This window comes from Miniopterus natalensis, chromosome 7, assembly GCF_054644295.1.
Source record: "Miniopterus natalensis isolate mMinNat1 chromosome 7, mMinNat1.hap1, whole genome shotgun sequence".
Taxonomy (NCBI): domain Eukaryota; kingdom Metazoa; phylum Chordata; class Mammalia; order Chiroptera; family Miniopteridae; genus Miniopterus; species Miniopterus natalensis.
In genome coordinates, this window is record NC_142087.1 from 44,950,465 (window position 1) to 44,961,734 (window position 11,270).

The window sequence follows — 11,270 nt, forward strand, 5'->3', positions numbered from 1 at the left end:
TTCTTTGGTTTCTCACTAGTATTATGAGACTCGGTACAGAGCTGTCATTCTTGGGTAATTGGTGCAGTGATTAAGAAAAAGCAGTCACCTAGGTGTCAGGAGTGGGAGGCCGGAGTCCCCAGATGTGCTCGGGTTGTCAGCAGGGTTTGGTGATGTGCACGACTGGAGTGCTCTGCATTCCCTAGCCCTGGGGTTGCCGGGAGCATGTTTTTCCCAAGGAAGGCCCTTTGTTTCTTACTGGTTTGATTTTCATTCATTAAAACGCACTGACAGACATACACACCGTGGCATCCACCGCCACAGTCAAGATATAGAACATTTCCATCACCCCTGAGACTTCCCCTGCGCCCTTCCCGGTCAGTTCCTGCCCCCAGGCGATCTCTCCCCACCTCTCTCCAAGGAGACTTTTGCCTGTCCTTGCACCTCATATAAGGGGCATCTGACAGTGTGGCCTTTTTAGTGCTTGGCTTATTTATCGTGACCCGTGAGCCTGACCCCCTGCAGCCCGTGTCCGCCGTTCGCTGCTTTCCGTTACGAGTGTGCTCCACTGTACGGCTCTGCCGTACCCGCCTGACTCGCTCCCTGTCTCACGGGCGTTGGGTTTGCCTCTGGCTTTTCAGCTCTCATAAGTGATACTGCTTCCGACACAAGTGTACCAGTTTTTGGTGTGGATATTACGTGGTCATTTCTCTTGAGTGTACATAACTTACGAGTGTAAGTAGAAACCTACATTTCTGATTCACAGATTTTAAAAAAACATAAGTCCATAGGTTATGGTAATACAACCTTCATGAAGTCATTTGTATTATAGTTGTAGGAGGAGTTCACCGAATAAACTAACTCTTTAAGTAAAATAATGCCTTATTGGTTATTAAATAAATACTGTGGCATTTCCCCTCAAGGTTTCGTGCAGCCATTTGGATGATATTTGTAGCCTGGCAGAGTCCTTAGTTTGCTCCGCACTGGAGCCCAGGGAGATGGGAAAGGCGGGCACGGTTGTCACACCCATTTTATAATGAGGAACTCAGAAGTCGGGGCGGTCAGGTGACTTGCCAGCTCCCATAGGAGCCAGTGTCAGTGCTGCTGGTCTGAGGAAAACACAGTGAGTGGCAAAGCTTCGAGCCATCCTACTCACAGCTGTGTCTTCCTGGAGCATGGAGATACTTATATCATGCAGCTGGATGTATGATTATAGGGTGAGACTGCTGTGTTAAAATACAAGCACTCACATCCCAAAACATGGTTTCATAGAAAGGAATCCTCTTTGGAACTGTGTGCTTAGTCACATATATGCTGCCCCTTTTCAAAGGAGATTTAGCGTTAACATTTTGGACTTACTCAGAAATAGCTGTTAGTCACTGTAGAAAATTTGTCAGCTTTTTCTACAACCATACTTGTTTTTTGATAATAAAACAGCATTATCCGTTGAATCACGTACTTCTATCATCGGACTTCCCTGCAGATGCCACCCTCAAAGCTCAAAACTTTTTTCAGTATTAACATCCTGGAGAATAAAATAATGCAACTCCAAAAGAAGTTGTGCGCAGAGGCCCTGAGATTAAAGTAGGTGTGTAACCCTCCGGTAGGACTGTTTGAAAGGAAACATTTTCTTGGATGCACAAGTTCTTCTGTGTCCATTTACAAAGATACACTTAAGTTTAAACACACCCCTAGCTGTCCATGCAAGTCTAGAATATCTACTGATGTCTAACAGAGGAACAATAAAGGAATTTAAATATCCTTTTAATGCACAAGTGCAGGACCATGTATTTAGAGATAATTCAAACTGCAAATATAAGATGGGCAGTAATTGGCGGGCACAAGAACGACAGTCACTTAATGTGACCAGATATTCTCTGAACCCCTTTCTGGGTATCAAATGAACAAAGGTGTGGTCATGGAGAGGGAGTGAAGATGAGATGATTCCTTAACATCTTTGTTAAAAGTTTGCCCAGTTCTAAGCTCCCTTAATTAGATTAAATCATTCCTCCGTGTTAAGCAGTAATGATCCATATGGAGTACAGTGAAAATCTTTGTAGGGAAAGGTTAAGTTTCAGAAGAAAACTGGCAGTGGGTGAGTGGTGATCATATGCATTTCCTAAGCTCTTTTCATCTGACTCCCTTTAGCAGCAGAGCTAGTTGGATTCATATGCCCTTGTCTTGTGGTTTCATTTATAACCCTTCATCCACGCACCCTCCCATCCATTGCGTTCTTCCATTTTGAAGATGCGTCTGCATTCTTCCCTTCCAGTCATCCTATTAAACTAAATCATCCCATGTTATTTCGCAGTTTGGGATCGCCATGGTATCACCTCATTCAGTGTAAAAACCCAGGTTCATTCAGGGGTCTGCAGGGCCCTGCAGTCTGCACACACATTGCGTCTCGCTGCGCTGCCTCGCTCGCCAGGCTCCAGCCGCGCTCCTCCCTGAACACGCCAGGCACGTGCTGGCCTCGGTGCCTTTGCACGAGCTTCTTCCGTCCTGCAAATGCCCTTTCAAGCATCCACACGGCTTCTTCATTCATTTCCTTTAGGTCTTCACTCAGATGTCACCTTTGCTGTGAGGCTTAAACTGGACCTTTCTGACATGCGTGTATTACCCTCCATCCCCCGTCCTGGCTCTATTTTTTACCTTAGCACTAATGCTGCTTTAACATAGGTATTCTACCTATTTGTTTTTTGTATCGACTCTCTTCTCCACAAAAGATTAGTTTCTTAAGGGCAGGGGTTTTTTTCTTTCTATTTTGTTTCTGCTATATTTCAAGCACCTAGAACTTTCTAGCACATAGTAGGTGCTCAGTAAATGATGACAGAATGAGTGAGTGCATGAACTGCATTCCCGTTTCCTTAATACTTCTGCCTTAAGATCATTTGAGTACTTTGTATATGGAGGTATTCCCAGCCTAGCTTTTTGAGGCAACTGCTGCTTCTATAGGTTCAGGTTCTGTTCTTCACGTTTACTTCCTGCCACTCTACCCAACTCTTCCAGTGCCTTCCAGTTATCTGTATATGCACACATTTGTGTGTGTGTGTGTGTATTTATAAAATCTTACCAAATCTCAGTATCTGTATTGGTCTATAGAAATAATTACTTCCTTTCCTCCTTTATTAGCTCCACTATGTTTCCAATTTCTACTTTTTTCATTTCCTTGGAAAACTTCCATAGCATCCCCCACTTGTGTTCCCATCCTACGTGGTCGATGCAAGCTTCTTGTAGTAGAGGGATCAGGTCTCATCCCTTCTCAGTGACTAAGGCAGTACACATACAAACATATCAAGGTGCCCATCGCATAGTTTATGACAGTAATATGATAAACTATGTACTATTTTTAAAAATACTAATGTACTTTATTTTTTAGGGCAGTTTTAGGTTCACAGCAAAATTGAGCAGATACCCACATAGCTCCCTTCCCCCATACATACTGCCCCTCCCCAGCCGTCAACATCTCCCACCGGAGTGGACCATTTGGCACAACTGATGAACCAGTACTGACACATCATTATCACCCAAAGTGCACAGTTACATTAGGTTCACTCTTTGTGTGGCACATTCTGTGGGATTTGACAAATGTGTAACGACATGGTCCACGCTTACAGATAGTATCATACAGAATAGTTTCACTGCTCTAAAAATCCCCTGTGCTCCACCCGTTCATCCCTCCCTCCCTCCCCCCGGATCTCTGGCGGCCACTGACCTTTTTACGGCCCCCATAGTTTTGCCTTTCCCAGAATGTCATACAGTTGGAATCATGTAATATGTAGTCTTTTCAGATTGCCTTCTTTCTCTTAGTAACAATGTAGTGCAGTTTTGAGTCTCTTGGCCTCTAAAGTTGGGTATCTTTGTCTTTCTTTAACTGAGGAAGGGGAGCCTTCTGGTTTTCAGGGGATGGAATTGTGAATGGAGTAAGTGTAAACAATGAAATATTGAACTCTTGATGATGTTTAAGGAATTAGTGAACGTATTTCCTTCCTGCTCTTTTCATTTCTCTTTAAGCTTGCCATGCAGTAGACGACTCATCTGTGGTCGGGTTAAAGTATTTGCTCCTGGGTGCCATACACAAATGTCTGGGAAACTCGGAAGATGCTGTTCAGGTAAACTGTTAGTGTTGTCATGGCTGTGGAAATAAGCTGGGAAAACCTGTGCGTGTGCTTGGGAATAAGAAAAATGAGTACGCACTGAACAAAACCAAACCTCCCACAGCAATGTGAGCTTTATCTACTCTGTGTTCAACTTGGTGATGGTTAATGCTAGTTGTTAATGTACCCTCAGGTTCCTCCAGTTCTTCACATACAGCCTTCGTTTGTCTAGTACGAGCTTTTTACCAAAGGTGACAGTCTAAGTTGGAGGAGGGGGAAGTGTGAACACAGATTTGAAGGAGCAGAGTGAAGTTTCATAGTTAGATAAGTACAAAAATGTATTTATTAGGTGTGTCAGCGTGTGTGCACTTTTTCTGTCTCTGTAACTGCGGATTCCTGATGCATGACTGAAAGTTGTTGGTTTAGAATATTCTGTGCACATATTATATGAAAGAACTGTTCATTATTTTCAAATAGAGTTGGAGGCACTTTTCTGAGTTTTTTTTGTTAGGTTAGCTTTTTTAAAGTATATCCCAGTGTTATTTTGATTACTTTTTTTTTTTTTTTAAATATATCTTTATTGATTTCAGAGAGAGGAAAGGAGAGGGAGAGAGAGAGATAGAAACATCAATGATGAGAGAGTCATTGATCAAGCCTGCAACCGGGCATGTGCCCTGACTAGGAATCGAACCCCGATCGCCTGGATCCTAGGTCGATGCTCAACCGCTGAGCCACGCCCGGCTGGGCTGATTACTTTTTGAAAGTTCATGCACAGTAATAGGAGATTTTGGCTTTTAAATCCTAGAGTGTTGATGTACTTGTATTCTTATTTTAAATTAATATTTCATTGTGGGGTATGATAGTGATTATACAGCCCTGAATAGCTTATTTTTGACAATATGCTTAAGTTTCAGCAAGATACAATGAAGACATATGTCAAGAGATGGGTCTTGGCTTGTGTGCTTGCATACTTTGTTTTAAATGTTGAAGTGGGATGTTCTGACTTAGAGGCATATAAAGACGTTCTCAGCAGTAAAACCAGTAGAGGCTAGCGTGTCAGCTGGAAAAACAGGCAGTCCACATGGGGCTGGCCGGTGGGTGGCACATGCTGGAGGAAGCTCACCAGACAAGCATGTCAAGAACTTCTAAGACAGAGGTGAGGATGGAGGGGAGGAATAAAGATGCAGGATGGGGAGGAAATCTGGTATAGAATCAGAAATCAGGTGAGCCCCCTGCTTGCATCCTGAAGATGTGATGAGCCTTAAGTAGGAAATGAGCCTAATTGGGGAAATCAGTTAATTCCAATGATATTTGTTTTACTTTCAGTTCTTTCAGCGAGCTGCTAAAGATGAGTTGTGTCGTCAGAATAATTTATATATTCAGCCATATGCTTGTTATGAACTTGGCTGTCTTCTATTAGACAAACCAGAGGTAAGATCTTACGTATTTTCTTAAATAAAAGTTCATCACCAAAAATGTGGACGTGAGCAGGCACAAAGCAGCCTTCACTTAAAAGAAATGGATGAAACAGTGTTGTTTTTTGTTATTTTTATTTCACGCAGGATGTGTCCAAGAAGCTACTAATTCTGTTTAGGAGATAATTTATTCTCTGGAATTAGATTTTTGGACAAAAATTTGAGGGAAAATTATTGCCATTTTTAGAATGGAATGATATGATGCCGTGTGGGCTATGCAGAAGAGCACAGAATTGCATTGTGATTCCAGCTCTGCCATTGACTTTAGTGTGTGACACTGGTTAAGTTACTTAACCACATACTTTCTTCCTAATCTGTAAAACGAGATAAAAGATTGTAGTGAGAATAAATGAGGATGATGTTTATAATTACTTTAAAAATGTTAGAATAGCTTATAAATTTAAGTAGATAATTACTGTAAAAATGTGTATATATAAGTATTTTGGGGCAGGTTTTTAAAAATAGGACTTCAGTTGTGCTGGATTTGCTTCAGTTACATAGTATTGGCTTTGTAAAATTCTAATTTTTAGTAAGTTCAACTCAGTTGTCAAATATATGGACTTTTTAAAAGTTGAGTTAAATCAACAGAAATATGATTGTAGCATGACCCTTAAATATGTAGCCCTTAAATATATGAGGAGATATAACTTATTGACTTCAAATAAACCTTTTAATTATCACCAAGTTTAGGTTATTTAGTAAGATCTTAGCCTAGACTGTTATAACTCTTATAAGTTGTTATTGTTTATAGAATTACAGTGAAGATTATGAAAAATTGCCTTGATGTAAACTTATTAGCTTCACTATATTAAAGAAAAGTTGAGTCTTCATTTAAGGAGCAGTTGACTCACCTCTGTGACTTTGAATTGTTTTAATGAGCATATCTTCCTATTAAAACTTTTTCTACTTGAGTATCTGTAAATATAGGTGTTGAGAGATGTGTATGTTTTTTTTACATTCATAGACTGTGGCAAGAGGCAGAACTCTACTTCTTCAAGCAAAGGTAAAAATACTGAATCTCCCTCTTACCAGTGGCCCTTATCCTCTGTACACTTGAAGTGAATTCAAGAAATTTTGTGAAATGATTGATATTCCTGGAAAGGAAAAGTGATGATAATTGAATCAGCAAGCACTTGATCTTTAAGTGAAATTACTGATATCCTAAGATACTCCTATGAAATTGCTCATCCTGCTTTATAAACACTCTTCTTATTTGAGTGGGAAAAGAACTTTTGATGTTTCATAACTACATTCATTCTTGAATTGAAACTTTCCAACAGCAACTTACATTGAGCACAGTTTAAGATTACCATGTGAGGAATCACACGAGGAAAATTTTACAAAGGCGGCATTGACATTCAGTGGCATATTAAAAATGACCACAAAGCTCAACGTTTAGGAAATAAGCAAATCAAGTGGACGTAGAGCCTTCAGTGGGAGTGGGAGGGATTTACTTTGGGAAATACAAAACTTACTGTGTTTTATGCTGCAGAATTTCAGGAAGCTTAGCCAGGAGAGTTCATAAATATCTTGCTTTGGTCTTACAGGAGGATTTCTCTGGCTACGACTTTGAAAACAGATTGCATGTCCGCATCCATGCCGCGCTGGCCTCTCTGAGGGAATTGGTTCCTCAGTGATAGACCCGGAGCCCCTGCTCTGTCTCTTCCCACCTGGGTTCTGCACTTTAAAATACAAGCAGAGGACACAGCTCATGCAAAGATCGGCTTTTCTTCTGAAAACCACCTGTGCCAGGGACACGAAATTTCCCCAGTTAGGCTGACATAGTAAAGATCTAGCTAAAAAGTAATAATAATGACGATAATAGTAATTATAACTAACAACCTGGGGAGAGGGTTAAGTGACCTTGTTCAAACCTTTTAGTTTTGTGATTTATTATTTTTAAAATAAAATCAAGCTAAATATTCAACCTGTGATCTTGTAGGAACGCCTACCTTAAGCACACATCTGACCGGGTAAATGCTAAGAGGTACCTGTAAAATTATTAACAATATCATGACATAGCATTTATATTGTGTTTTGAAAAAATAAAGTGCTTTCTAGTGTTTTCCTTTGCCCTCAAGCTACTGCTGTGAAGAATGTGGCCCAGATATTTTTATCCCCATTGTCCAGACCATGAAACTCAGGCACCAAAAGGCTCATTGACTTATCCCAATTAATTATTCCTGTCATCAGTGGAGCAGTGAATAGAAGGCAGGTCTCCAGACCATGAAGCAAATATTCTCTTATTGTAAAAAATATGTTAATAACCCAGAAGTCCGTGTTCCTTATTAAAAAACAATTACAGCTGCAGTTGTGTCATCAAAATATTTATCTCCAGATTGTCTACAAAATGTTTCAAAGTGATGAACCTTTTTCCTATGAAAGTCAACCAAGTTAGAAGCAAATGGAGAATAGTTTTACAGCCAAAGGTATAACTGTTTTGCTAATTTATTAGAAAGCCTGGTCTGTCCGGTGGGGAACTTCCAGCCTGTGAAATCATTTGGTCTGGCCCTCCCAAGGCCTCACCAAAGAGAAGCAGTTCCAGCCATCACATTAGGGGTGAGTTAATTAAATGTTTGACCAAATATAGCAGGCTAGTTTTTAAGTTGATAATTTGTATGACCCTCGAATGGTGTTATAAATATCCAAATGGCCTTAGCGGAAAAAAGGTTCCCCACCCCGGGACTAAATCAGTAATGCCCACATTTTAGGAGTTTCCCTTTCTTTGTGATAAATTGTGTGATTACCAACTTTTGAAAATCTTTTAACGTATTACTTAAAAAGGTTATTCTTGAGTGAACATAGGTTTTTTTGCCTCAAATATTTGCTCGTAAAGGATTTGGTATATTTTTGCCAGGATTTCATAATTTTTCCCTTAGCTCTGGTTATTTTATATTATAAAAGGAATTCAAAGTTATTTTTTAATCCTTTGTTGCTCATCTTAATTGTCATTTAATTTACGCCTTTGTCCAGTACTGTGGATTTGAAGAGTCAAAATACCTCAGTCACTTAAAGAGTTTCTAGCATAACTGTGAGACTAGCTTGTCTCAATCTTAAGGTTAGATTTTTAAAAAATTTATATTGAGCTAAAGTGTATCATCTTGGGGTTTCATTTATTTACATATCCTTTTAGCTGAAGCATGATCTTATGCAGTGTTAATACTTTTTATTTTTCTCAAAATAAAACATGGGCAGAGCAGCTCAGAATGTTGGCAGGTTTAATCTATTTAATGTTTTTGTGGGTTTTTTTAAATAATTTTTTTTTTATATATATCTTCATTGATTTTAGAGAGAGGAAAGGAGAGGGAGAGAGAGAGACAGAAACATCAATGATGAGAGAGTCATTGATCGAGCCCACAGCCTGGGCATGTGCCCTGACCGGGAATCGAACCCTGATCGCCTGGATCCTAGTTCGATGCTCAACTGCTGAGCCACGCCCGGCCGGGCTAATCTGGTTTTGATGGGATGATAATACCTTGGAAAGAAATGATTATTCTTCACCGACTTTGGCTAAATTATCTTCATGTTTCCTCACCTCCAAAGTGTTTCTTCACATTGACTTTCTGGTGTGAATCCTGCATGGATTTTACATACTAGCCAGAGAGAAAAGAACGCTATCCTGCATTCAGAGAATGAGTAGATCCCCAAGCCAAGTAGACACTTTCTGAAGAGAAAAATTAGTGTCTAGAAATACTGGATACCTGGTTTCATCTAATTTGAAGGGAAGAACATTATGAATCTTTAAAACATGGCTCTTGCCATTTTGCTGTTGTCTTGGCTACAGGATATGTGGCAGACATCTCAGGGTTGTGGAGCATTTCCAGATCATGAAGGTGTTGCCTCAGAGTTCCCACTTGAACTTTCAGTTCAAATATTGTTTGAACTATTATTCAGCAAAGATTACAGAAAGACCTGTACTTCATAACTTTAAAAAAATTGTTCCTGCATTAACTGCTTTAAAAAATGTTCGTTTCTCCAGACAGATTTCAGGATTTCAACTAAGTTTGTGTTCGGTTCACTTAACAGAATAGACAGCTAGACAGTGCCATCCAGTAGGTTTTTCTTCAGTAGTGAAAGGACAGGCCTGTTAATAAACTCTCAGGCTTGGTGCAGGATAGCCTTGTGGCTTTTCTATATTAACATGGTGGCAGGGCATGGAGAGCGGTCGATGGTGACTCTGAAGACTCCAACAAAACCACATGGCTAGTACTCTGTACCATTAGATTACTGAAATCTGAGTGCATTTTTTTTAGTAATTCCAACAGTTATCTGGCCTGTGTACCGTGACTTCTCCAACCTGAGAACTACTGTGATCTGCCTGGAAACTTAGTTTGGTGTAAATTGCTCTTTACCCCTCGCTGATGAAGAAAATAATCATATAAGTGGAACTATTTGCATCTGTGTGTTTTTTATGTTAGCATCACTCCTTCCCCTTCCCCTTTCCTATTTTGGAGGCTCTCAAATGGATCTAATTTATAAGTGTCAAATATATTTTTGTATTAGATTGTGCCTTTGATGAGAGAAATCTGTAATGTATATTTTATGTACTCTGGCCACATTTGTAATCTGACATACTTGGAGGCATGGTCTAATAATAAGTAATATGTAATATGCACCTTTGTGGTTAATATATTTTAAGATTTTCCTTTTATTGGGTTAGGTATCTTTTTTATTTTAGCACATGATAGTTAAGTATTTGAGTAAAGAACTATTACTTTCAGATGTCACAGGAAATTAGAATATTTATTGTTGCGTATTATATAAGTCAATTATTTACAGAATTTGCACTTTTATATTTCTGCCAACTAAAATGAAAGGACAGTACATACCTTATTTTTAAAACACACACACACATATACACACGTGTGTGTTCTTTGCTGTATACTTTCCTAGCTGATTGCTTCTTTAAGCAAATCGTGGTGGCAAGTATCAAATATGTCTGTGTAGCTATGAAGATGCATATTCAGTCACACGGTCATGATGTACTGTTTGGTATTTCTTACATATATTTTGGATCCTGTTGGTGCTATATTTTGTAGGGGGGAAAAAGTCAAGCCCAGATCATCCCAAGAAGGTAATAGTAGGGGTAGGGAGACTTGGAGGATAGGAAGAAAAAATAAAAAGATAAGGGGAGCAAGAGAATGGAAAGTTGGCCCATAAAAGATGTGTCTCATCTAGAGTAGTGTGTGCAGAGATCACCCAGTGCACAGTGTAATTTGCCTCCTTGTGAAAACTGGCAAGGGGCTGAGCTCCAGCCCCAAGTAGACGGGTATGCACTAGAAGCATCACACTTACAACCCAGGTGAGCTCTGGTTACCCTTACCATCTCGTCCCACAGGCCAGTGGTTCTCAAATCTTAATTTTACAGAGTGGTCCTCTCTGAGATTCTCATTCAGTAGGTCCTGGGTAGGGTTTAGGAAGGCATTTTTTTGACAAGCTTCTAGGATGATTTTAATGCAAGTGGTCTAAATTAGAGAAATACTGGCCTGTGTTATTTTTTGGTAAGTATTCAGTAAACCTGAGAGAAGAGTCACAGACAAGCAGAATCATGAAGCCAGGTTATGCTTAGTCATAGAGTGTATATCATTGGACCACTGAGGAAATGCTTCTAACCCATTGGCTTTGTAAAGTAGGAGGTTCCTGAGCTGAGTTTTAAATGAGAAGAAGGGCAGAGTCAGGTGAAAATAATCGCTAAGAGGACGTGTTGGGCCATGGAGTA

General features: G+C 39.8%; 1 protein-coding gene across 1 annotated transcript in view; it reads left to right on the top strand.

Moving 5' to 3' along the window:
• TTC39C (tetratricopeptide repeat domain 39C) overlaps positions 1 to 7,861 on the top strand; it is a 75,873-nt gene extending 68,012 nt beyond the window's left edge. Inside the window, exons 11-14 of the mRNA XM_087819003.1 lie at positions 3,994 to 4,091; positions 5,403 to 5,507; positions 6,516 to 6,554; positions 7,099 to 7,861. Of these exons, the coding sequence (XP_087675129.1) occupies positions 3,994 to 4,091; positions 5,403 to 5,507; positions 6,516 to 6,554; positions 7,099 to 7,188 (332 nt within the window). The 3' untranslated portion in view covers positions 7,189 to 7,861. The remainder of the gene's footprint in view (positions 1 to 3,993; positions 4,092 to 5,402; positions 5,508 to 6,515; positions 6,555 to 7,098) is intronic.
• Positions 7,862 to 11,270: the final 3,409 nt, after the last annotated feature.